The sequence below is a fragment of the Podarcis raffonei genome, chromosome 1 (genome assembly GCF_027172205.1).
Source record: "Podarcis raffonei isolate rPodRaf1 chromosome 1, rPodRaf1.pri, whole genome shotgun sequence".
Taxonomy (NCBI): Eukaryota; Metazoa; Chordata; class Lepidosauria; order Squamata; family Lacertidae; genus Podarcis; species Podarcis raffonei.
This window is the reverse complement of record NC_070602.1, coordinates 95,414,671-95,442,663: the sequence shown is the minus strand read 5'-3', so window position 1 is coordinate 95,442,663 and position 27,993 is coordinate 95,414,671. Positions and strand designations below refer to the sequence as shown.

The 27,993-nt window shown below is 39.7% G+C and overlaps 1 protein-coding gene across 1 annotated transcript in view; it reads left to right on the top strand.

Moving 5' to 3' along the window:
• The first annotated feature begins 4,226 nt into the window (after window positions 1-4,226).
• The window catches only part of ACTR3 (actin related protein 3), a 34,341-nt gene continuing 10,574 nt past the window's right edge, over window positions 4,227-27,993 (top strand). The window contains exons 1-5 of the mRNA XM_053405079.1: window positions 4,227-4,422; window positions 22,768-22,823; window positions 25,423-25,547; window positions 26,700-26,810; window positions 27,815-27,910. Coding sequence (XP_053261054.1) covers window positions 4,379-4,422; window positions 22,768-22,823; window positions 25,423-25,547; window positions 26,700-26,810; window positions 27,815-27,910 — 432 coding nt within the window. The 5' untranslated portion in view covers window positions 4,227-4,378. The remainder of the gene's footprint in view (window positions 4,423-22,767; window positions 22,824-25,422; window positions 25,548-26,699; window positions 26,811-27,814; window positions 27,911-27,993) is intronic.

The following is a 27,993-nucleotide window of genomic DNA, read 5'->3' as shown; positions in this document are numbered from 1 at the left end:
ATACAAATGCCCTTCTCCCACTTGTGATTCCCTGCGACTGGCATATTGCCTCTGATGGTGGGTGTAGAACATAGTCATCATGGCAAGTAGCCATTAGTCTCAGTCTCCAGGTAATAATGGATGAAATGATTTGTAAAAATTCATATATTTCTGATAAGTGTGTATCAAGAATTTATGACTTCAGATGAAGTGGAGAAAGGAGAAATATAACTTGATATAGATCATTTGCTGTCAGTTGAGAAACCAGTTCTTAATAACATTAGAGAGGAACATCTCTCCCCACCTTGGCCCTCAGGAGCACTTACACTAATGCAGTTTATGGAAAACATCCAATAGGTTTCTTTTGTTGGACAATTATTTTGAAACATTTACAGGACAGGGTGGGGCGAGAGAGAATGATTGCATTTTATGAAGAGTCATGCGAATGTAGGAAGCAATTTTAACATGCATAGGAAAGTTTATCTAAAAAATGAAATTACAAAATATCCACTGATGTGGATTCTATATTTTACTAAATTTCATTTGCTCTGTATGAAGGGAAAACAAGTGTTTTATTATTACATTATGCAATGATATTTTTCATTAACATAAATAAGTTTATAATAAGGTGGTGTGATGGGAATAAAATTATATATTGACCTATTAAAAGATGGTTTTTTTAAAATAAAAACCCAGACACTGTGAAGCTGTGCATACATTCATATGTGCAAATAACTTTGAGAGCCTACCTTACTATCAGACATCTCCTGGTGGCTCATCACCATTTGTAGAGTATAGCAATTTTTCTGCAGCAGGACATGCAAACAATTTTCTCAGTGCCATCTTGGTTCACATATGTTTGCTGTTCAAGAACAGCAGAATAATGAAAGCATACTTGCAAAGAAAGCGAAGAATGGCTGGGCAGTAAGCAAGGATCCTCAAAGGGAGATGCAGAAAGAGCCACATAGTTGGCATGAGATACATTAGGCCGAGCAGCAATAGATGTGTGATGACTGGACCCAAAGTTCATGGCAATCTTGTAGGTTGGATACTGGTGATAAGTTGGGAATGGTTAGGAGTGTGAAACAGGATTATTTGAAATTAAAAAAGTAATGAAATAATGTCATTCTTCAGAGTTGGTCTTTCCCCCAAAATCCCAAGATATTTTGACAAGCCCAGCTGTTTCAGTGTTATGTACTGAAGTTCTCACCCTGGGCCAGCAGGGGGATACTGTAGATAGTTTTCACTCAGGTCCACATATGCAAATAAGGGATTGAAAGTGATGTTCAGTGATTTGATAGTTACAGAAAGTGGTTACTGTTGCGTTCTAGTGGAGCTCTATATAAGCAGGCTGGCTGAACCCTTCAGTTCAGTTCTGTTCTGGCCTGTGAATAAACAAGAGCTGTTTGAAGAATCGCTGTGTTGTCTGATATGTTCACCCACAACTTAACATTCAGGTTCTAGGGTAGAAAAGAACAATCCTATCCTTGAGTTACATGTGCTAAGTTAGAAAGGGTCAGTCCAAAAACTATTCCGCCAGCATAGCAGGACCATAAGACGTTGGATGGTTAAATGAGGGTAGAAATTACATTTCATCTTTGGGCCTTTTCATACCTTCATATAGAAGCAATCAAAACTATAGTATAATTTTAATTCCATTTTCTGTACCTTTTGAGAGATTTAGAAAAGTATACAACAGAGAACTACATTAATTGAAGCATCTCTCACAGCTTTTTAAGACCAAACGTTATCCCATAAAACAACCTTTCCCATAATATTCTCCTGGAAAAGGAAAGCTTTTACCCTCTTCCCAAACATTTGAAATATTTGTATAAAGTCAGGCAGCTTTCATGTGGTTGGGTTGGGAAACAGGACTATGAAAGTCCTGCCTGCACTCTTACAGGGTAGATGAAAACCAGAATAAGGCCTCATATGTCTGAAACAGCATCTCATTTTGGGCAAACTTTGGGCAAACCAAAAAAAGCTGAACAACTTTTGTGTCCAGATTTTCATTTTTTGAAATATGGCAACCCTACTTAGCACACCCGGATACCCATTTTTAGTTTGATGTAAACCCTAGGTATAGCTTCCTTTCTAACAAGTACCGGCATTCTTATAGGGTTCCAGTCTTATGGAACTGACTGGTAATAATACACATATAGTTGTTAGACAACAGATCAAACAATAGCCACAGTGGAGCTGTCTATTTTCAGTCATGGAAGTCTCCTCAAATAAAGGGCACTTCTTCAATGTACAACTTCTCAAAACATGCATACACAAGCTAAATTTATAAATATACAGAAGCCACTGGGGGAAGTTATCCAGAGGTTTGGATAAAGGAATTATATCAACACTCAATGACACATTGCTCTTCTTATTTCCATCTTTTATTTTGGAATCTGGTTCTGCTTGCACACTTTCCATAGGCATCTATTTGGCCACTGTGAGAACAAGAAGCTGGATGGGCCTTTGTTCTGATCCAACAGATCTCTTCTTACATATCTTATTATGTATGAGTCCTAGAGAGCATGTCTGGGCAATTTTAGGGTGTATGGGAGCAAACAAACAGAGATTTAATCCATGAAAGAGATGGCGGTACTGTGGGTGGGAAAATCTGAACAGCCAGACGGTATGTACTCGAGGTGGTCATACTTCCCCATAAATATCAAGTCAGTAGCTTGGGAGTCCTGCATTCAGTGCTGCTGATGGAGGTGCAGGTGGCACTGGATATGAGTAGCGGTTTTATCAGATTTGGCTGATTCACCAGCTATGACGCTATCTAGCCAAAGTGGACTTTGCCTCAGTAATTCATGTCCTGGTTACATCTAGATTAGACTACTTGCAATCACTAGAGTGGGACTGCCTTTAAAGGCAGCTTGGAAGCTAGAAGTACCGTAGAATGTAGCTTCCTGGCTGCTAGAGCTGGCCAAGCAGAAAACACATTTTACACACAGCCTGTTAGCTATATTGGCTGCTGATGCATCTGGGCCCACTTTAAAGTGCTAGTGGTTACGTCTAAAGCCCTGAATTGTTTGAGATGAAATTATCTGAAGGATTGCTTGCACTCATTTGAACTTGCCCAGACCTAACATCAGCCGCAGAGGTCCTGCTCGCAGCTCCACCATCCAAGCTGTTTAGATTGGCAGGCCAAGAGTTGAGGCCTTTAACAGCTATCACATTATTTTATTAGGTGGATAAAAAATACATTATATTTGCAATATAACAGATAGTTTTGTGGTGCCTGTATTCTTTACATATGTACAGGCATGATATTTGAGAAGGAGTGTAATTATTATTATTTATTATTTTATTTATTTATGAATACCCAGCCTTTTTCTCAGAACTGGGGTAATGTTTGTCTGTTTCCCTCATTCAAGCGGTCCACACCCCCTCTCCCGTCCCCAGTAACCAGGAGAGACAAGATTGGCAGCTTGTTCCTTGACAGAGCTTCTGTGCTTGGCTAGTTGTCAAAAAATCTATCTGGCGAAGCGTTTCCCCTGTCACTTCTCCCCTATGCTGTGAAAACGCTCAGCTGTTGCATTTCTGTCTGCCGTGCGTTTTGCAGAACCCGAGCCCTGCCAGAACTTCTTAAAAGAAATCGCTAGGGCCGCAGGAGCTGGAACCTACGGCCCTCCAACAGGGTCTCCTGGACTGCAATTCCCATGATCCTCGGCTGCTGGCCGCGCTGGCTGGGCATGATGGGAAGCGCAGTCCAGCAAAAGAAAACAAAATCTGGAGGGACACGTTCCCGCGCCGCTGTCAACCGGGTCGGTATTTAAAAGAGGATCCTACGGGGGCGAGGAGGTGTGATAAAATCAGCAATGCCACTCTTTTGGGAGCGAGCATTAAGATCACGAGGACGCGGGGGAGGGGGTGTGAGAAAGCGACCTGTGCTCTCTTGACGCTGTAAGTCACTTGTGAGGAGCCTTTCTTATAAAAGAGAGCGCGCGCAAGCAAGCAAGCAAGCCAGCCAGCGCGGGCGAGGAGAAATATATATATATATTTCGGCAGCCCGCCCGCTCCACTTCTTCGCACCCACTCGCTTCCTGAACAGCGCACGTCACCGAAAGCTTCGGTTTGACGCGCCCGCCCTCCCCTTCCTCCTGGGCGTCCCTTCCTTCCCTCGTCGGCTTTGGGTGCCGAGAGGGAGGGACGGAAGAGGCGGCCATCTTGGGCTCCGCTCGCTCTCTCGCTCGCCGGCGCTGTGCGCGTGTGTGTGAGAGGTGGGGGCGGGGGGGCGGGAGCGAGGCAGCGTCTGGGGCAGGGAGGGGCTGGCTGGCCGGGCTCCCTTTTGCGGAAGTGGGTGGCTTCGCTCCCCCAGAGTGGAAGGAAGGAGAGAGCGCGAGCCCAGCGGGGTCCTCCGCACCTTTCCCCCAGCGCCGTCTCGACCCGAAGGAGGATGGCAGGGCGGCTCCCGGCCTGCGTGGTGGACTGTGGCACAGGGTGAGCGGCGGCGAGGAGAGATTGAATGGGCGCCTTGCCTTGCTACTGCTCTTATTCTTATTTTTTTCTTATTTCTTCTTTCTGCTGCTGCTTTTTCTGCTGCTGACAGTTTTGGAGAGGGCGGGGAAGGGAGCCATTGAGATTAGCCTTGCGATTCCCTTTCATTCGGGGCTGTGAATGCGGGTGGGAGTGGTAGCTTGCCTTTTCATTTAAAAAAAAGAAAGGGGGTGGCGGCGGCGGAAGGGACGTCGGTTCCACCCCCCCCACCCCAGCGCCAGGCATCTTTTATCTGTCCTCCTCCCCACGCATGTCTCCCCCTCCTCTCTCTCCCACCCACCCCCAGCCCTTCCCCTCTTACTCATGCCTATATTAGCCTTCAACTTGTGAAAAGATTAAGGGGAGAAAGGGTCATGTGGAGGAAGGAATGGGAGTGGGGAAGAGGTGGGGTCCCCCCCTTCATTTTCCTCTGACTGGCCTTTTCTGAGCAGGTTGCCCAATGGCCCTCCTTCCTGCTTTTTTAAGCATCCAGAACTGTGTGCCTTTGTGGGAGGGAGAGGGGAGTCACACCCTAAACAGCACAGCTTCCCTCACCTTCCCGTTTTTTAAATATGTGGGATTGGCCCTTACTCATTCCTTTAGAGGCTCGGCCTTCTGTGGAAATGGGAGTTGCATTGTCTTCACCATCATAAAGTCGTTGAGGCTACAATTCGCCAGAGTTGTTTATTTTTAAAAAAATGTTATTCAATGTGTTGGTTGCAGCAGGGCGACCAAATAGATTGGCTCTCTTCTTCCAGACTGGGAACAGGCTAGCTTCTGAAAATGGGCACTTATATATCCTAAGATCAGGATTTTTAATTTTTTTTACCCTCTTTGCTTCAGAGAGAACTCATCCACCATCAGTTCATTTCAACGGCCTGGTTAGCTCTTTCAGGAAGCAGTGCTGCTTCATTTCTTTCTGAAAGGAAAATGCACTTTCATAGAGCTTAGGCGCAGAGTCAAGATCAGCATAGATTCTAATCCTTATTTCTTTTAAATCCAGGCTGGGTGATCTGTAATTGTCTCCAAATCTGAATATGCATTTATACTATGTGGATTATTTAGAGTGGCAGTTTTGTTCAGCAGTGCCATGATTTTTCCATATGTGTCATTTATTCAGCCTTACTTCTCTCTGTGTGGGTGAAAAAAAAAGTCCACCCTCTCTTGTGAGCAAGCGCAGAGGAACTTCCTTAGTTTTGTCAAAGGCTCTTCCTTCTTTCAGGCTTTTATACCTTATAAGGCAGTTTTCAGTGTCAAACCTGAACCAAATCTTTTTTAGAAACCGCTTTTCTTATTTAGCAATTGCCGGTTGGTGATAAGAGAGAAAATAGTAATGCTTAATACTTAATGTGTGCCTGTAGAAAAGAGCTTTATAGGATAGTTGCAGAGATTCTTTCTGCTGCTGTTTCCAGGAGGTGGTGAACAAAGCGTTGGAGGTACAACTGTAGGAAGCAAAGGCTTCCTCAAATAGATACTTTGTAGCCTTCGTGCCAGTGCCTTAGGGAACTGGGTTTGAGGGAAGTTCTCTTTTTGACCACCATTTTCAGATAACTGGAATGGGGGCGGGGAACTGAGATACTTTAGTGTGCAGATCATATATGCAGCCTCCAACACAGAAACACTAACTTAACATGTCTGATTGTACAGTTTTTATGTAAAATCAGTTGTCATTCCACCAACTTTAACTCCTGTTTAAAAAAGATGACCAGTTACAAATTTCCTTCATTGTTTGGAAAAAAGGATTTTAGAATGTGATCAAATGTGCAGTTACATAATCTTTTAAAATTGTGACCTTGTCTTTCAATTTTAAAAGAGAAAAAGGTTGCAGGGGGGCGGAACAACCCACATTTGATTATGGGTTGTTCATATAAATGGAGCAGAGTATGTAAGATTGACAGCAACACATATCTGACAGTTTTTAAATTAAATATGTTATAAACTCCTTGAAATGCATTTTGTACTCATTGCATTTGGGCTGTCACACTTACCTAGAACATATCCTGGTGTTGTGATAAAACTATAATGCTTCTACAAAATGCAATACTTAAAATGACATGTAGGTTGCAGGTTCTGCTCTGCAAACTGTTTCTGAAGCTTTCATTTTGTACTTGTAGAGGAGACCTCTTTGGGGCCTTGCTGTCAACTGTAGGCATTCTTGAGTGTGAGTGTAATAAATGAGGATAACTACAAGAGGACAAGGGGACTTAAGTCCAGATTCTACAAGGGGCTCTGCAAATGAACACATAACTGCCTCTTTGATTGCAGAGCACATCCTCTTTTAATTTGGTAGCTAGCTATTTCTTCCATTTTTATGTTGTGATGTTTTACTGTGCGCAAACAATTTGTGCCCTCTTCACTCCTCCCACAGGAAGGTAACAAACCATTACCCCAGGTTTGGCATTATGTCTGAACCAGGGACTGTGGTTTGTTTTGCTCACAGCATGATGGATCAATCAAGCACAACCTTAGATTATTGTGACAGGTGTAGAGAGAAACAAACCACAATCCCTGGTTCAAATGTAGCACAGAGCCAGAAATTGTGATTGGTTTCCGCTTGTACTAGTGGGGAGGAGCTAAGAGTACAATTTCAATCCTATACAGTAAGCCATGGGGGCTTACCATGGGGTGCAAATGTGGCCAATAGGTTTGCAAAATTCAGACTTCTAGGTGCCACCTTGAAGAAATGTGCAAAGCTCTGAAAATTTAACGGGATTTCAAAGTGTTCTTTAGTTGGTATCACACTCTTTCACTAATGCTGCTTTAATAACAGTATTGAAGAGTAACCTTGTCATGGACAACACAATATTAATTTTTCTTCAAGGCCTTACGTGAAGATGTGGAAGTCAAGGTGCACCTGATGCATTCTGCTCATCCGTACTGTATTATATATGAGATACCTCACTCTGCATCTGTCTGCACTGTAAACATGGATGGGTTCCAGCCAGTGTGAACAGTTGGAGGCTCGAATGGTGGGAGGAGTGGAGATCTCATTCATTTTGCTTATGTGCGGTGCTTTCATAGAGTCATAGAATTGTAGAGTTGGAAAGTACCCTAGGATAATCTAGTCTAACCCCTCTGCAATGCAGGAATATTCAGCTGTCCCATATGGGGACCTGCAACCTTGGCGTTATCAGCACCATGCTGTATCCAACTGAGCTATGCAGGCTGAAATCTAAAAGTTTGCAGAAAACTTCCTATAACATATGAATGGTTCCTGGTCTGGTTCCAATTGTAAAGTGCTGTGCACTGACTAGTACAGCTGCAGTTAAAGGTGACTCATAGTATCACGGATGTACAGTGCATCAGTGTGATTCCCCCAAAAAACTTTCAGAACTGCACAGGAGACATACAGAAGTCCAATTATGCACTGGACATTTACTACAGACTTGAAATCTGGTTTCTGTTTATTTGATGCTCCTGGATGTTTAGGGACACACATTTTCCCTTTACTGTTTACTGCAGCAAGAGATGGTGTTCCAAGTTGTAGGCATTGGGGTCCTAGTCAGCTAAGTAAGTGTATGTGCAAGTTCTTAAAAAAACTTGAAGCCTTATTGTGTGACAGAAGTTAGAATCCTGCTGACCTGGTGCATGTGATGGGTTATGAATGAACTTGGCTCAGTTCAGATATTGCACCAAACAACAATTTGTACTAACTATGGTTTGAGGTTTCAAAGCCATGGTTTAAATTTGCTCGTCTGCTCTTGTTTTTCATTGCTTAGTGCACACAACTCTATGGCATAGCTACAGCTGTAACTAATGTTGGTCAATTCAGATATTGTGCCAAATTATATTTAGCATAAACCATGGTTTCTGATTATGGCTTATTGCAAAAACATGACCTGTCAGTTCAGACATCTTGGTAAACCATAACCAATATTTTTTTCACTGAAGCATGTATAATTTGGAAAACCATACATCTCTAAGTACAACACAGGTGCTTAGGTAATCTGTTTTGATTTGTGCAATAACATGTATTTGTATGGTCCATCAGGATGTTTTTTGCACACTACATTAGTTCAGCTACTTACTCATAGCATGCTTAGGTCATTGATTATACTGTGTGTTTTTCTTCTAATTTTGCCTTTAGTATTTGTATTTGCAAATGGAAGCATCCCATCAGCTATATTGTTAAATGTCGTTAGCATCAAATTGCTATTAAATGTTTCAGATAGCAAGCCTAACCATGTCTACTTAGAAGTAAGTCACATTGAATTCAGTGGGGCATACTCTTAGGTAAGTGGGCTTAGGATTGCTGCTTTAGTTACTATGCTGATGTGTTTGGGACTATGGGTTGTTTTTTGTAGAAGATTTCAGAAGTTGTAGCTGTTTCAGCAAGCCTTGTTATTCTGCTTATTAAAACATTTTATAAATTGAGTTAAATAAGCTGCAGGATAGTCCTGCACCCTCGTACTGATGCATGAGTCCTACTGATCTCAGTATCACTCAAGTGCATGTAAATAAAACAGAATTATGACCTTTATTATTAAACATGACAGAGACCTGTATTTGCTGCAGAAGAATGGGTTTGGGGTATACATTTTAACTCTAAAAGGGCTGCTTGTTCTATGCCTCTCCAAAGACCAGTTTTCCATATACAGTAGTAGTGAGTGTTGTGCTCCACCCAGCTTTAAATTTGAATTCATACAACTCAGGATGATACTTTGCAGCTAGGAGGATCTTACTTTTTACAAGTGTATGTGAAGTCCCTGAAAGAACAATCCTACATTTTGTCCATGCTTTAGGTTTTTGTAAAGAAGTGTACAGTAAGCTACCATAGGAAAGGTTTTCATTTTTAGGCCTTGCAGTTATATTTCAAGCGGCAATGTAATTATATAGAGTCTATTCCTAACAGGTGATACTGAATTGCTAGATCAGGGCTCAGAGAGAAGGTCAGGTATTGATTTTCAAACAGAAGTTTCCCCATAGTCAATTCTAAACCAGCACAAGTGTAAACTTCTGTGTTTGAAATTCTGTAGCTTAATTGACACTCAGCCAAGAAGACACTGCTTTATTTTTGTAGTCTCATATACTAAAAAATGCACACAGCATGTAAAAAAAATATTAAAATGTTGGACACATTAGACTTCTGTTTATCTCCCTTCCCTTCCCTGAAACTCATAATTTTAGCTCAATTCTTTACTGGAAACTTTAAAAAAAAGCCACTCGTATGCATCTCGAGGGTGAACAAACTATTCTCCAAGTCATGTTGAATATTTATATTGAATGGGTTCAGCCATTACTTTTGTAGCTACGCTGAAATTTATTCCAATGCTGAATATCATTCTGCTCTGTAGTAAGAGCTGACCTTATGCTGAACTCTTTGTTTCTTCATGTTTGTTATGAATAACTGTTCTAGTCTATGCCAGGCTTTTGTTTTTGGGAGTACTCATGGTAGCATAGTTTGACAGAAGGCCTTGGACAGTTGTGAGGTGTGTTAGATTATAATGATTTATAAGCTGTCTTCAGTATTTTAAAAAAATGTCTCAAGAGTTCTGTAAATAAAGTAAAAATTAAATTTTCTTGCTTTTGTGTCGATATGGACAGTGTGTTTGGCTTGCTAAGGGTTTGTTTTTTTAAAACTTACTCTGCCAAGGAATATTTATAGTTTTCTATAAAGTTGTAAGCTGACACAAGTTACTGTAACAGAATAATGGTCTTGGTTTTCTTCTAAAAATACAAATGTTTCAAACTGGTATTTTGAGTATGAAGGAAAAAGTAATCATGTATCACCACCATAGAAGTAAAAAACAATCAATCAATCATCCACTTTAGTTAATGGAAAGACTCCAGTTTTAAAGTGCATTAAAAACAATGTGCTCAAGTGGAAAAATAAATTTAGTGGGTATAGTTATTCTATACCTATGGTATATCTGTATATTTACTTGGATGATATGCCCATAAATGACAGTCAGTATCTTTTGCGCTGTTCACCTGACAAGGCAGGTTCTCCTTTAGTAGTGTGTGGCGCTGTGGGTTAAACCACAGAGCCTAGGGCTTGCTGATCAGAAGGTTGGCAGTTCGAATCCCCGTGACGGGGTGAGCTCCTGTTGTTCGGTCAAAGTGCAAGTAGATAAATAGGTACTGCTCCGGTGGGAAGGTAAACGGCGTTTCTGTGCGCTGCTCTGGTTCGCCAGAAGCGGCTTAGTCATGCTGGCCACATGACCCGGAAGCTGTACGCCGGCTCCCTCGGCCAATAAAGCGAGATGAGCACCGCAACCCCAGAGTCAGCCACAACTGGACCTAATGGTCAGGGGTCCCTTTACCTTTTATGTTGCCATTTCCTGTCTGGAACTGTTAATTTAATCTCTTGCTTAGTAGTTTCCATTTTGGTATGATTAGTTATACAACATTTAACAAGTACAGATCTCAAGGGATTTTGATTAAGAACTGAAAGTGGGCTTCACACATTACATAGCTGGTGTATGACTCTCATGTTCTCTTTATGCATGACTTGGGTAACATCAAAAGCAAAACTCAGCATTGCTTCTGTGGGTTATGACTGAGGTTGATGACTGTCATGTCCACAGAGAGGAAATACAAGTTGCTTGCACTTCCTCTTGTACATTTCACAGAAATGAGGGCAAAGTTATTCTAAGAGAAATTAACCAATTGTATTCTCAAGTACATTTTCAAGCTATCTGTATGTCTAGTTTTTTTCCCCTTTTCGGTTTGTAGTTAACAACTTGACAGCAGCAAGAATAATAATCACTTGTCATTGGAAGAGTTCTGAAATCCTTTCAGTAGGGGTAGGTGATAGGAATGTGTGGGAGGTTGTCGTTATAGTGAAGCTGGCAAGTCATGGGAGCTTCAAGGGGAAGGAGAAATTAATTCAGAGAGATATTGATAACCCATACAGAATTTTGGAACACCAGAGGAACAGTCATGATTAATGAGGATACAGAATTTTCCTAAAGATAAGAAAATAGAATTGAATATATAACTCCTATATGTAATAGTATGTAGGAAGGCACTGTGGAAATGAAGGTTGTTGGAGGGTTAGCTGGGATAACAATGGAATACTGATGATGATGATAGGGTTACTCAAAGACTTATCAAAATTGTTCTTGTGGAGTATTATAATATAACCTTGGAAGATTCACATTTATTTAAAGTTTGCATACGAGAAGCATTTGGTGTGAAATGTAGAAGTGAAATTCAGTTTGTGTAGGTTTTGTAAGATTATTTCACAGTTACCTGAAGTTTTTTCTTCTCAGACCATGGCTGAGCACCAGTCCTACCCCTCTCTGGTCTTCTTTCACACTCTCCATGTGCATTTTTGCTTGGCTCTTGATGGTCGATAATGACTTGCCTCAATGGAGGAAAGAGGTGTATGCAGACATTAGTCCCTAGTATAAAGATAAAATTGGCATACATTGCTCCACCCACTTTTACCTATGTCCCCTACCTACCAGTAGTATATGGCCCTCATAAGGTTTCCCAGAAAGGAATGTGCCCCTTGTGGGGGTTCTCAGTCTCTGTACATAGTTGATGTCTGGTAGTTGACTTACATAGTCTGGTTATCTTGTATAGTTGTTTTGAGAAGGTTGTGCTCTAGTAAATAGCACTTGATGTTATTAGTGACATAAGTGCCGAGCAACTAACCTTCTATTCTTAGAAATTCCAAGATATAATATAAGTTTCATCTCTTTTTGCTTTATGAAGAATTTCTGAAGGTGCTGAGTGTTTTCAGGTCCCTGAAAATACACACAGGTCCTGCTTTACAAACACAAATTCACTTATCCAAACACAAGGAAATAGTACCTATTCCTTTCTCAGGAACGCATTAGAAATTTCCCCATAGGAATAAATGGAAATCATTGATTCATTATGTGAACACTTGCTTAACTTGCCATTTCCAGGGAACACTTGCCATTTCCAGGGAATATGTTGTGTCCATAAAACAGGACCTGCGTATAAAACTCAAAGCAGGCTCTTTGAGTTAGATCTTAACATATGGGCAGGACTATATGGGTGCAACCAGAAGAGAGATTAAAATGTGCAGTTCAGTTATGAATTGTGAGGATACTTAAGAGTGGTAAAGACACTGAAAATAAGATGAATTTAATAAACTGGAAGAGTGATGTAATGAGCGACGTCTTGAATAACAACTTGGGTTCCAATTTCTGCTTGGCTACCTCTTGGGGGGGCTTGGACCCAGTTACTCTCTCAGCCTAACCTACCTCACGGGGTTGATGTGAGCACAGAAGTGAGGAATGGAGAGAAAACAGTGGAAGCTTTTATTAATCATGCTGGCTGAGTCTGATGGGAATTGTAGTCCAAAAGCATCTGGAGGCCACAAGGTTGGTAAAGGCTAGCATATATCATAAAGAAGTCACCCTTCCAAAAGTCTGCTGTAGTAAGTGATATTGAGGGTAACTGAAGTACTTAACACCTATTAGGGACAACTTTGTTTGCAAGAAGCATTGAAAATAAACTGGAGTAGTTTTGTACCCCAATTGTTTACACTCAGCATATGCAAATGTTAATTTCTTCCCTGGAGTGTATTTTTATTTGCAGAATGTAAATGGTAAATTGTGTGTTGCTATACTTTGTTTATCCAACTAACAGATGACAGTGTATTAAAGTGCAAAGTTACAGAACCAATCCCTCACAAATTCTTGCAAGAGATATGCCCCAATGCAATTGCTGTCTGTGTCAAAATTTAAAAAGTAAACAAATCACCAATGCATTATAACACATAGTAGCAGTTTTTGTATTGACAGTTGCCAATTTGTTATGCTATCCTTTATTTCTGTATGTATAGAAACTTGAATCTAATGGTTCCACATGTATTTCAGTTGAGCAGATCTGAATGGAGGACCCTATTTCCGTATGTGAAAATGCATGCATGTTGCCTTCTTTGAACTATTTGGAGAAAATGTGGTATACAAATACAATGGAATTACAGTGGTACCTCTGGTTATGTACTTAATTTGTTCCGGAGGTCCGTTCTTAACCTGAAACTGTTCTTAACCTGAAGCATCACTTTAACTAATGGGGCCTCACACAGCTGCCGCGCCGCCGCCACGCGATTTCTGTTTTCATTCTGAAGCAAAGTTCTTAACCCGAGGTACTATTTCTGGGTTAGCGGAGTCTGTAACCTGAAGTGAATGTAACCTGAGGTACCACTGTATTTTTATGGTTGGAACTATCTAAGCTCTGTAGATGTTGTTTTCATGATCCATTTTCAACCTTTTTTCAGAGTCACTACAGAGTACTCCAGAATCCTTAATTTTAGTTGGGTTTTTAAAATGTGCATGCCTTTTCCTTGTGATGGGATTACAGTGAAATTGAGTGAGCAATAGTTTCATTTTACCTTTGCCACCCACATTTAGTGTTATTTATGTCATTAAATATTTTTGCCCCCAATGTTTCCTTCTAAAGAACTATGACAGGATAGTAATACATTCACATTTGAGTATTACAGTATTTATTTTTCCCAGAAAAACTGAATAGATTTTGAGAACTCTACCATTTTAGCATTAGTGTGTGCAGATGGTAATAGGATTTCAGCCTCAATGAATTTTCAGGAAACTATCATTGCAGGTCTCACTGTAAGGACAATTATGTTTTCACACAGCTATTAGTTAACAAAGTATGTGCCAAACAATGACTCCTTAAACTGTACAAATTTGTACTGTGAAATATGACTACCCTGAACTCTATTAGTTTCAGAATTCTTTAGAAAAAACAAGTGTTGCTTCTCCCAGTGCAAGTTACTTGATTCTTCACTCTTAAAAAGAGTGTGTGTTCGTATAAACAAATTGATGATTGTTAAAGTACAGTGGTACCTCGGGTTACATACGCTTCAGGTTACAGACTCCGCTAACCCAGAAATAGTGCTTCAGGTTAAGAACTTTGCTTCAGGATGAGAACAGAAATCGTACTCTGGTGGCACGGCGGCAGCAGGAGGCCCCATTAGCTAAAGTGGTCTTCAGGTTAAGAACGGACCTCCGGAACAAATTAAGTACTTAACCCGAGGTACCACTGTATATTGAAGGGGAAACACCCATAATATGATTTCTCCTGTTTTGCATGCTCCTGGCTGTTAGGATACTGTGACAGTGGTTTTTCCTCTATCTGAGTCAGCTTGAGTGTGTGAAGAGAAAATAGCTACAATGCATCCCATATGTGCTTTAGCTGCTCAGTGTTTGCTGCACTTATAACATGTGAGCAGTTAAAAAACAACCCTCTTGAACAGGGGTCAGCAAACTTTTTCAGCAGGGGGCCGGTCCACTGTCCCTCAGACCTTGTGGGGGGGGCAGACTATATTTTGAAGAAAAAAATGAACGAATTCCTATGCCCCACAAATAACCCAGAGATGCATTTTACATAAAAGCACACATTCTACTCATGTAAAAACCCGCTGGTTCCCGGACCATCCGTGGGCTGGAACTAGAAGGCGATTGGGCCGGATCCGGCCCCCGGGCCTTAGTTTGCCTACCCACGGTTTAAGATAATGGCACTTAGCGATGTTATAGGCAGAAATTACCCTAATTATGATTGCCTTGTTCAGATTATTAATGCCCATCAACAGTTTAGGAAAGTGATTTCTAAGTTTATATTTTTCATATATATAATGTTTCACCAGCTATTCATTACATCACTGGAAATATTTATAATAAAGATAGCCAAGGGCCTATCACTATAAGCAACAGCAAATACTGTTAAAACATTTCAGTATTGAGTCTTGTATTCCCCACCTGTTTCCCCAACAATTGCTTTTCCTTTCTGCCTCCATTCCCTTTGCTTATCGGGCTTCTTATTGACACTGTCTGATCCATGTAGGCATGAGTTGCTCTTCAAAGGGAGTCAGCTGCATGATTTGGAAGGCCCTTTGCTAATCAGAGCAGCTGATCAGTGGCAGCCAGAAACGCTATCGGCAAGAGACACAGTGCTAGTAATGGTGACAGAATGACAATCAGGAATCAAATTCAACCAACAGAAGACCTGTCATACTGAGGGTCATAAGCTAGTTATAAAATATATGTGTTTAAAAGAAGCAAAGCAAATATCTACTGCCACAATAATTACTGGGCTGAGTGAACTGGCCTGTGGGCTGTCTGCCTAGAGTTTCCTCTATTCCCTGTTCCTTTTATAGACTAACAAAGGATTTTTTGTCTGCAACTTTGAAGTATCAGTGTCTTTCTCCAGCTTCAACACTACTGACAAATGGCAATTCAAACAGTTTTAGTTCCTTGCTGTTTTTAGGCATCAGGGTTTAGCTATTCTTTCAACTTCAAGAGGAAAAGTGCAGGTACAGAAACTGAAAGTTGATATTGATCAACATGTGCCATGGCCAAAAATAATGAATGAGAAAGTTAAGGGCTGCAATACCATTTCTGTTAAGATCATAAGAAGAGTTCTGCTTTGGCCTTCTACCAAAGGCCCATCTAATCTAGCACCCTGTTCACAGTTTTCTTGACCTGGTGAATTATACCAGCTTGCTCTGTTGTATGCACTTCATGCAGAAGCATGCCAGATTTTCCTCCCAGTGATTCTTGGATAATAGACATTTGATTTTGAATCATATTGGCTTGTATCCATCAAAACAGTATTAGGAGTATATTAATTAAAGTTTATTAATTGGAATGGGTCTACTTAGTTGCAAACATCCCATTCATTTTAACTCACTTCATCCTATAGCATTTGTGCTATCAAATCTTCATTACATTTTGTTCTACCTTTACAGCCAGAATTAGTAACTATTCTCCAGTATAGCCATCTAATTGCTTGTTTAATGTGTTAACTCCCTACTGTATAGAGAGCAAGAGCCATATTTTAAGCACATATTTTCCCAACAGGAATGGTTGGGAAAGGTTAGCAAGACTATAAACAGGAATTGGTAGCTAGCATAATTTCATTGTCTGGTTCATGAATGATTTCTCTTTCATTTTGTGTCGTAGGTTTAATACTGATTTGTATGTACTAATCTCATATTGCAGAATGGTACTGGAGATACCTTATATGTGAAAATAACTCTTGTCTCAGAGTGGGTTGAATAGTATACAACAAATAGCCCTCTGTAGGCTTCCAAAGGACTATGCAAATATAAATATAATCATATTACTTGGTATGTCTTATAGTAATTATGAATTCACCTAAAAGTTGCATTGCTAAGAGAATCTGGAATTGGTGATACTGCTAATACCAAGGTCTGCTAAATAATAATTACTGTTTCCTACTGTAAACTGAACTGAAATTGGGGTGTGTCTCATTATTCCCTGAGTCATGAATGAGTTGCATCTTGCTTTGCATTCTTTGTATTACTGCATTCCTAAACTAGGTTTGCCTACATTGTTACTGAATAAAAATACTTAGAGTAGTTTGATACAGTTTGAGATTTTCTCCCCACTGTTTAAACATGGAATTAGAAATCTTTTATAAAGTATCAAGATTTGTTTATTTCCCCCCCTTGTTATATTTGTCCTCGTTTCGCACTATGAACTGATGACCCACTTTGTTATTGTGGTATTGAAATTACCCTGCTGAAGATAAGATTTAGCTCTTCGAACAAGAATTAAGAGTAGTAGTGTAGGCTGAGAACTGAATGGCCGGAGTGCCTGCCAATTATCTTATTTATTTTCATGACTCATTCTTCTGCATTTTTGCTAAAGTAGCAATGAATATTTTTAGATTTGCTGAGTTGTACTGTTTGAGCTTAGACTTACTGGAAGTACATCTTAGTATTTTCCTTCCAGTCAGGATGTGTTTTTATGCTGTGGATCATTGCCTACATAAGCTATTAAGCACTCTTTTACATCTTGGTCTTCTGTTTTTGGTTTTCCTGAGCTTACGTTTTTAAAATGCTAGGATATTGCTTCACCTATATTCTTTTGTTGAATTCTGTACTCTTGCACTAACCGGCTAATCCTGTGCATGGTTCCTGGTATATAGGCTCTGTTTTGTTCAATGGCACTTATTCCCAAATAGGGGATTATATCCGAAATGTACAGTGTCTTAGAATATGTTCAAAACTTATTTTTAGTAAGAATGTACATAGATGATTCTTTTGTGAGTGGCTTTGGAATCAGAAGGCATTTGTTTTATTGGAAGTTATTTTATTGCTCAATACAAAGTATGACATATCACAACAGTGCTAAAACAATGAATGGCATTAAGGTCTTTCTACTCCCAATCTGTCGCTTATGAGCTTCTGTAGTTGGAAATGTGTTTGGGATGCTGTGCCCTGAAAATGCAGCAAGAAATAGCAATTTTAATAGGACCTTAATGCTAGTTCTTCTCAAAGGGCTCACTCATGGGAGATGTTTCAGAAAGTCTGCATGAGAAAGAAATGAGACAGAAATTGGTTGGATGATCATTTTGCATGTGCTTTGTCATAAAAAGGGCTATAAAATGCTTCATCTGCAGCATTTTTGTTTATCAGAGGCTGGTTATGAAAATCCAGTATTAATCCACAAACGTCTGATGTTCCAGATGTTCCACAAGCATATGAAAATTGGAAGAAATGGCTGTTGCTCAGCTTTATCTATGCATTTATTAAGATAAAGGGTGGAGAAGCCATTTTGTTATTTTCCATGTTGTTGCTGAGCAAGAGAAAGCTGGGGAAACCTGGGAAATCCTCTCCATACCAACAAATGAATGGCCCTATTTCTTCCTGTTATCTTGACCCATAAAGCACTTCCTTCTTTTGGCCTTATAATCACTATTCTCTTGTGTCCCATATCTCTTACGTGTAACCACCTTCCCATATCATAGTCTCATATAATGCCCCTCATAACCCTTCCCTATTTGCCTTGTTCCCTATTGTCATTCAGCGTACTTTATCTTTTGGCCCCTAGACAATTCTTGTCATTCTCTTCCCCTACATCTCAGTCCTAGGGAATCTCATGTTCTATTTTTTCACCTCTGTACTCCCACGCAGAATGTACTCGAACTGTATTTCAAATTCTGGCTGTCTTGGAGAAAACTGTTAATTTGTATTCATTTTGATCAGTTTTCCAGACTGGTTACAGGACTGAAACAGCCTTGGTCACCCTGGCGGATGACTTATGCTGAGAATGGATTGGGGATGTGGAGGGTGACCCTCTTGGTGGCTTTCCATACCATAGACCAGAGGTTTTCAACCTTTCTGAGTCCATGGCTCCCTTGACCAACTACATTCTTTCTGAGGCACCCCTGTGGGACTCAGGAGCCCAGTTGTGTCACTCCTTGCCTGCAGAGTCGACAGCATCTCACTCTTTTTCAAACATGCTGCCTTATGGATGGTTCCTTCAGCCTCCTCTCCCCTCTCCTAGGGAGTCCTTTGGGCAGCCCCTGGTCTCTCAGCCCCCACCACCTGCCCCAAAGGGAGGTGGCTCCTCACACTGCCCACAGGGGCCTGGGAAGCACCCACTGGCCAGCCGCAGAGGCACCATTCACCTGGGGAGCTTATAGCCAGGGCTGCTGCAACGAACATCTGTGCAGGCCTTTGGGAGGCAGAGAACCGAGAGGGCATCAGAGGAGGGAAGGAAGGAAGGAAGGAAGGAAGGAAGGAAGGAAGGAAGGAAGGAGGGAGGGACAGAGGCCAGTGTTGCCCAAGGCACCCCTGACTATCATTCAGGTTGAAATCCACTGTCATAGACCTTGTATTCTTTTGTGTCGTCTTGCTGGGCTGGGCTTGGATGGTAGTTTTGATCTGGCTTCAGTCCATTCTGATCAGATATACTCAGCTGGTGATGCTGTTGTGACTTTTGCATCACCTCATACCTTTTGACTCCTGTGGTGCTGCAGTGTTCCATTCTGCCCCTCCCCCATGCATCCTATCTTTTGCATTAAACTTCTAGGTGAAGTCATCCATAACCAATTTTATATAACATTTTATTTGAAAAAGTTTATCAGTTGAATTACAGCAGAGACCCAACTGTCTCACATTTTACCTACTAATCCTAGAAAGTTTGTAGAACTCTTGAGCAGGTATCCGGAGACAGTTTTGATATAGATGACTGTGAACAAACTGAAATTTAATCCATTCTATTCTATTCTTAGCATTGGTAGGAGCTTTTTGTGTTAAAAGCTATGCACTCTTGCTTCTTAGATAGGAAGATGGTCAGATGTCTTAAAGAATATCTCAAAATTTTACTCTTTAACCTGTTGCATCCTTAACTCTAGGGTCCATGCACTAGGAATGATTTTTCTGAAACTTGAGTAATGCCAGCCATAAGCTTGTTGCAGTGACTACAGTACAATGAAGTTCATTTTATTGTCTGGCTGTTGCAGAATTTATCATTCCTGATAAGCAGCACCCATTCTAATCTGGACTTGGGCCGGTCTGGAGCACAGACTTTTGTTTGGTCTAAGCTGTGTTTCTTCCTCTGCCTAAAAGTAAATAAGGTGAAAAGGGAGTAAAGCTCCTTTTCGTTAGTGTGAATGCATCTAAAGAAAAATATTTCCAAGATCTTAGCATGTGAAATCTTGTCAGTTTTAACATATAATCTGGCAAATATTGGTGTGGTTCAGACACACTCACAGTGTAGTCTATTCATGGTGGCAGAACAAGACACCTTCCCAACTAATAACTGTGTTTAACCTTTTGACCTGCAAGGCACCCACACCTTAGGTACTGTATTCATAGACACTGTACTTGGAAAGTCCATTGCACTTGTCCTAAATCATGGTAATTGTTAACCCTCACCTGGATTGAGTTGTTCACATATGTTGGGTATGAAGATAAATTTGGTCTAAATCATGAACAATCAGTTGAGCTTCAGTCTGGCTTACCATGTGACCAGTTTCATTTATGTGATGCTTGGTGACATCTGTAGTTTTCTGATACTTATGCAGGTTATTTGGGGATAGAGATAATAATATTAAGAGTAAGTAAGTAGGGCTGTGGGATAAAGGCAGAGTAGCATAAGGAGAACATAAACATGAACATAAGCCAGTTACATTAATTCACGGAGCTGGAGTAATGCTTTATGAGACCTTGATCTGCACAGCTTTGGAGGCCAATTCCATGTTGTTTTAGAGTCATGTTTGTAATAAAGCTCCTGTGGCTCTTCTGCTGGGAGTACAAGCAGCTGAACTGATAGTTCTTCTCTTCTCCCACTCCATTTCCATGTGAATATCTTCTGTGCTGGATGCACTGCAATGGACTTTGTTGGACTGCAGGTATCTGTTAGCTTTTACTTACCCAAAAGTGACAACCAACTAATAGTTGGACTACCTGTATTAAAGTCCCATATCTGTGACGAATTCATTATGTGAGTCTAGGCAAGTCATAGAATCATAGAATTGTACAGCTGGAAGAGATCCTCAAGGGTCATCTAGTCCAACACCCTTCAATTGATGAATCTCAACACACGGTCCTACATCTAATTTGAAACCATACCGGACCCTGATCAGCTTTGCAAATGTGCTATAGCAGAGGCCCAGTATCCATTCCCGTATATAAAAATGCACATTAGCGGCAGCCTTTTCTCATGGTGCTTTTGTGAACTGGACCAAGAAAAGGGTTGCAAAGCTTTAGCTGAATTAAAATGATCATAGCAATGTCTAATAATTGCTACATTCATTTTTTAAAAATCTAGTATTGAAACATTCTCTAAATCACAGGCATTGTTTGCTTGAGCTAATATTGTATGTTTCCTACTAATGTTTATGATGAGTTTATGGGTTATTTCCCAGGTTACGGAATCCTATAAATATTCCACTAGGTTTGCATCATTATGCTTAAAATTGAATTTTAACAAATTTGATAGAGAAGTATAAATTTTGATGTATTGTTTTCGATATGGGCCAATGGCCGCAATAAATCTATAGATAGATAGAGAAGTATGAGTTACCTGAGTTAAACATAATTGAATAGCATTTTTGGAAACGGGATTTTTATTTAGAAGCAGTTTCTGTGCACTGCCTGGAGTAAATGGCACATACTTAAAAGCACTAGGGATCCTGTTGTGATTTTTATTCTATTCTATTTTTTACCTAGCGGACAACATGTGTGATCATGTTGTAGATTATCTCCTTTCTCCATTGCTAAGGTCCAGCTCTCCCCTCTGGACTGGTGCTGTACTGATATTTTAAGCAGTCAGTAGTGCTGTGTGTAGCACAGTTGTTCCCCAAAAGGATATTTTGGGTGTTCCAACAGTAACAAAGCTCCTGCTTGCATTATTTGAAGGACTAAAAGCTATAATAGGTACTATATTTTAAAAATAGCAGTTTATAATCTAAAAAAGTATAGGATATGGAGAAGAGGAAAAGAAGCAAGGCGTAAAGTACATGTCATTGATTGCCAGATGGTGAAGGCAAATTGGATTCTGGTAAGTGCAATGCAAGGAGGCATTTTAAAGACCTTTAAAAAGCCTTTGCCTTTGATAGGAAATAAAGGCAAATGTGTGAAGGAAAAGCAATTAGTTGTGCACCATTTGCAAAAGAGCAAAAGTGAAAAATTTAGAGAGCTGAGGTTTGATGCAGAGACGAGAGACAGGGAGAACAAGTTGTTAAATTTGTGCATGGTTGCCAGGCATTGCTTTGCTGTATGCTAAAGTACTAAGTACAGTGTGATCACTTAGATGTGAGTACATGAAGTGGCTATGATTCAGTAAAATATGGTTAATTGCTTATGATCTACAATAGCTCATTCCACATGCACTTCTTTACAGCACGCACCACCTAAGTCCTGTGAAATGCTAAAAATGGTATTTTAAGATTAAATTTAAAAATCCATAAGGAAGCCTTATTGTCTTATAAGCCAACATTGTCTTATAAATATGGACTGCAACACTGAAACCCTTGACTTGAATGGTGATATTTGTTCTTCATGGGAGGCAAGATAATTGCATTCCTTAATTAACAGAGTAAAGCTGCAATTCTAGAAATGTGCATAGAACTAGATGGGTTTTGAAACTTGTAGCTAAGCTGATCACCTCATTTAGCAAGGGAAACAAATTCTAAATGAAGAAGCTGTTAACCTTTTCAGCTACTTTACTAGCTGCAGCAAAACTCATAAAAACATGATGGTTTTGCATGCATGTATCTTGAACCTTTGCCTTTGCTGTTTAGGATTTCTGCCTAGAACAATAATACTGCATTGAGCAGTCCATCTTCATAATTCATGTGATTAAGGGTTGAATAATATAGCTTTGGCATCATGGTTATCAAGAAAGCAGTTATGTTTCAGGTATTCAAATCCTCAAATTGGTCTGGTGTTTTAAGTGGTAAAAATTCACAGTAAGAGTCATCAGTGATGGGATATCAGTGGGAATATTTTTGTGAATCAGTATCTGTTTTTATGACATTGGTTTGTAAGTGCTGCCTTTCGTTTGGTGACTGGTAACGTAACCTATTACTGTTTCTTGGCCTTTACAGGTATACCAAACTGGGATATGCTGGTAATACAGAGCCACAGTTCATCATTCCATCATGTAAGTTTTATGTTTGTGATCAGTTTATATTTGTGTTCAAAGATATATCCAGTTCTTAGTTTCAAGAATAGGTGTATATTTTTAAATGCTTTTTTCCTCACAGTAAACATTGCAGCCACTTTGTTTCTCCTGTAGTCATTCTGCTACTGTGCTACGTGGAGCTAAGCCATGGTTATATCTGAACCTGGGCTTCTGGTTTGCCTCATCCACAAACCATGAGATGTACGTTTTAAAAGTTATGGGTATAATGGCAGCAAGACAACCAAGAAAGGAGTGAAATGGTTGTGATGTTTACTATGAGTACCTACACACTTGTGTATTAATGTTTAGCCATGGTGTGGTTTAGCATTATGTATACAACTGATACAATGACTGATGCAAATTACTGTGTAGTTTTCAAATCATTCTTGAAGAACAAACTCCAGAATAGCTAAAGATATTCTAATTAGACTCTAGCACTGCAGTACTGAGTCTTGGAGGATCTTTCCCCAGCTGTTCTGTTTCTTGGCTGCCCTAGATTAGCAAGTGCTGCTGGCTCCTCTTGCTTTGTGTGCCTTATTCTTTCTATGTGTCCTGTGAAATTCAAGTCTATTCATGGGAAAACTGTTACGGAACTCTCATATGATCAGTAGATGCCCTTTTTCAACTTTGGGTCTGCAGATGTTGCTTGGGATGATGGGAGTTGCAGTCCAACAACATCTGGGGACCCGAGGTTGAGAGAGGCTGCTCTCAAGAAAGAAAACTCACACCAATTTATTATTTCTGTCTGAAAGGAACTGCTGCTCAAGGGGCTATAATATCAGCTGATGAAATGAAAACATCTATTGCTCTTCCATCCCCAAAGGCCAAGTTCATAAATAATTATACTAAGTGCAATTGCTTGTTGTAATTCATGCTCCAGAATAGGATTATCTTTATTAGAAAAGTACTGATTTTTAATACTAATTTAAACAATCCCGGGCTGCTTTGAAAATGAGAATATAAACTTGTTCTCATCATTTTTCTGTATCATGGGAGAAGGCTTGTGGAACCTAGTCTTTCAGCAGGACCGATGGAGAGGCCTTGCATTATCTTTTCTCCTTCGATAGCCTGGTTGGAATGGCTACTGATAGTTAGAAATAAAAACCTGGGGACTGGGTGGAGGGAGTCCTTTATTTAGTACATTTATATGCTGCCCATCTAGCCAAGTTCTTCATGTTCATTATAGCTTGTAGTATCCTGAAGGGTGGCATTGCTGGCATCCTTCATAAGGAATGATGGTGCACTGCAACTTGAAACATCTACATTAGACATGTAGTTTTGCATAAATATCTCACATAATTGTGGATTTTTTTTACTGCAGAGATAGGCTTTTTAACAGGTAGAAGGAGGTTGAGGTAATCAATGTGGTAAAAAGAGCTTTCAGAAATTTAGCTATGCCTTTTCTTGCTTTCTTTGCTAATGCTGGAGGAAACTATTAGTCATATTTATATTCAGGTCCCCCCCCCCTTAATTCGTGATGGTGCGATATGGCTCAAAATGCCATTGATTGATTGATTGATCTTTACAGTACTGAACATACTTGCAGTTGTGAATTAACTATTCTGAAGAAGTTATCACTCAATTTTCTTTTAAAGATTTTAAACTAGAGGCTTAATCAGTGTGCACACTAATGCCCAATGCAGTACAAACAAAACTTTATTTGTTCTTAAAGCGTTTTATTCTTGCGGCACACAAATCCAAGACAACCACTTTCTTGCCGGCACAACTCCCATCTTTTTCTTCTACCCAGACGTAATTTCCAGGGCACTGCTTTTCTAGGGCGCTGTTTTTCTTCTTTTCTTCTTGCTCTGAAGTTGCCCAAAATAATTCCACTACATCTTAAATTTGGACAAGGGCAAAATTATTAAGTGGAGTTTGGAAAGGCTTTTTGCATTGTTTCCCATCCCCTACCCAAGATCTGTTGCTTCTTCAAGTTGTGACGGTGATATCTAATAAAACTGAATTGAAATGACTGAAGGATACCTAAAATCAAAAAGCAAACAAACAAATAAAACTTTCTGGCCAGGGCTATTGGCCCAGTACCTCAATTTTCTATTATAACACTTCTGCTTATTCAGTAAAAATGTACATTTAGAACTAAAATGAGAGATTTGTAGAGGAATGTGCTGAGAGATTAATGCTATGTGGTAGAAAAGGAGGCCATGAGAAACCAAATGAGAAAAGGGATGAGAAACTAAATGAGAAAAGGGAAGCTGTAGAAATGTAATAAAATTCCAGTAACTTATTGCGTAGGAATGGAAACATATAACTGCAATGAGGGTACATACAGTAAGTGGTAGAGAGTTCCTTCCTTGGTGCTATATAATTGGAGAGTTCCTGATAGATTTATGTGGCAGAAGCACACTGCACCTACAGATTACTTTCCTTGTGGGTGTCTTGAAGTCTATTCCTCAAAGTCATTTGAAATGTATCTATTTAGAAAGTTAGATTGTGTACCCACTAAATGAATAACCTCCTCCTTGGCAGTACTTGCAACAAAATGAATATCGCTTTGAAAGTTTAGGGTACATATCTGTCTCGGCTGACTGCAACTCTTCCCCCCACCCTTACATTTAAGGTATCGCTATCAAGGAATCTGCCAAGGTTGTCGATCAAGCACAGAGAAGGGTTATGAAAGGTGTGGATGACCTAGACTTCTTTATTGGGGATGAAGCAATAGAAAAACCAACATATGCAACAAAGGTATTTAAAGCTAGAACTTTCGCTACTTTTTAATAAAAAAAGAAACCACACAGCCAATTTACCCTGCCCTAGAGATTTGCCTGCTCATTACAGAGGTTGTTTTATAGAATGATAATGCATAAAGTACCATAAAACAGTGATAATGTTGCAACTCGCAAGTCTCTGGTTGGAATGAATAAAATATTTTGTGGTTATAAGATTGCAAGTTTATTTAATACATTTCTGTCGTGGTAGTTGAGCCAATATCTCAGAGCAATATTTTAGAGAATGAAGAAGGTTGTGTTATCCTCAGGAATGTAATTCTAAAGTTTGGAAGTCACGGCAGAGAAGGGCCATCACTTGGGTCACAGCCATCTCGCTGAAGAAATGGTCCCCTGGTCACATTCTGTGACCAAACTGCCACATTTGTGTGCAAGTCACTAGAAAAAACTTAGCCAAATGCCATAACTCAGAACCAGCATGAAACATTACCAAACAAAATGCGCTCTATATGGGCCTACCTTTGACCATCCAGCTCTCTTTGAATTAAAAGAGGAACAAATGATCTTAATGTGAAAGATCCTTTTAGGCAGTGAAATAGCATAGATCAACATGAAGAAGGTGAGTTGTGTCACTAATTTTTTTGGTGGCGCTCTTCACCTAAATAGTTTTGTGCCTGCCCTCCTTATTCAAGGAATCCGGTGTTTTGTTTTTTCAATATAGTAAAAGTTATGTTGTATCTTACTTACATCAACAGTGCATCCAGAAACTAAATAATTATCAGTGGAATTTGGCCGTTATGTTTCATTGTGAGTTTCCCAGAGGTTGCTAATGGGGGTGAGTGAGATGTTAGATTAAATGGACCCTTACTTGGATCCAACAGGGCAGGTCTTATGATTTTATGTTAAGTTGATATTCAGCTGAGCAACATAGCTGTGTAAAACATAGTTGGGATATAGAGTACTGTTGTTTTTATCTAGGATGTTTGAAAAGACTGAGATGTAGTCCTTAAATCCTACACACAAGAATAAGTATCTTGAACAATTTATACGCTGAGCAAATACCTTGCAGACTAGTTCTTTTGATCTTCATACAGAATTATATTTATGTAGCTCTAACATAACTTAAAATGCCTTAAAAAAACCCCTCTTTTAATTGCAACATTTTCAACAGTGGCCCATCCGTCATGGAATAGTTGAAGATTGGGATTTGATGGAGAGGTTTATGGAACAAGTAATCTTTAAATATTTAAGGGCAGAACCTGAAGATCATTATTTTCTATTGGTGAGTACAGCCTATCTTCTATTTTTTAAGCGTTCACAACATCCTCTCAGCACACAGTGTAGAATAAATTTTAACTTTCAAGAGAGTTGAGGCAGAAGTAGCAGCTTGAACACATGCACGGTAGCAGTTACTGATTAAAGGAGTTTTTCTTTTTGGAGTGTTAAAAGCCACAGAGCTTCTGAATTTTGGATGACTGCTTCAGTTTCTGTTTCTTTTAACTTGCACCAGCTCTCTCTAGAGCTGAATAATGGTGTCCTGGCAACTGCATTTTACATAAGTATTTCTCCAGTGATGCAACAGGGGTATATCTGGTGTTTGAGTAGAATTAAGACTGCTAAAACAGCTGCTGTTGCTTAGAGACAAGCATTAGTCAGTGACATTTGGTTTCTTCAACTTTTTTCTGCTGGGATTCTTAGAAAATAGGCCTTGAGTGGTCTCAAACTCACATGAGAACATTTTTTATTTTAACAATGGGCCCAGGATCTATATGGCCCCTATGTCATATTTCAGAATTGGATGCAAATTATATTGTTAAATTTCTCTATTTTTATATAAAATGGTAAATGGAAAAATGAACACACAGGTACATTATTATAACAGAAGTATTGTTACATTAAAGATACTTCGTTTAATGTAGTATAGTCAACTCTAAGTAACGGCATAAGTCCTAGGCATGAGACTTATTATCCAAAACAGCAAATGAGATGCTAAACCTGTATTTTGACTAGAAATGCCAGATTAATTTGTTCTTCGTGAATTCCGATATGAATTGGTCTAACTAACCTTTCCTTCCGGAACCAGAATGTGGATTGAAACACAGTTATTATTTGGATTTGTCATGCTTCTGAATTTGTGATATAGTTCATGCTCAAACACATTAAATGTGTATAGGAATGGGTATTTTAAGATAAAGTAAGTTCTTCTGTTGTTCTTTTTCTACAAGTACAACTCAACTGTAAAAAGCTGTGTTTCAACTGAGCTGACTGGATGATTTTGCTTTACAGACTGAACCCCCTCTAAATACTCCAGAAAACAGGGAATATACTGCAGAAATCATGTTTGAGTCCTTCAATGTTCCCGGGCTTTACATTGCTGTTCAGGTGAAACATCATTTAGTTTATAGTTGAGATAAATGTTTTAAGTAACATTCCTTAAGAGGAGAATATGCAAGCTGTTGTGCAGA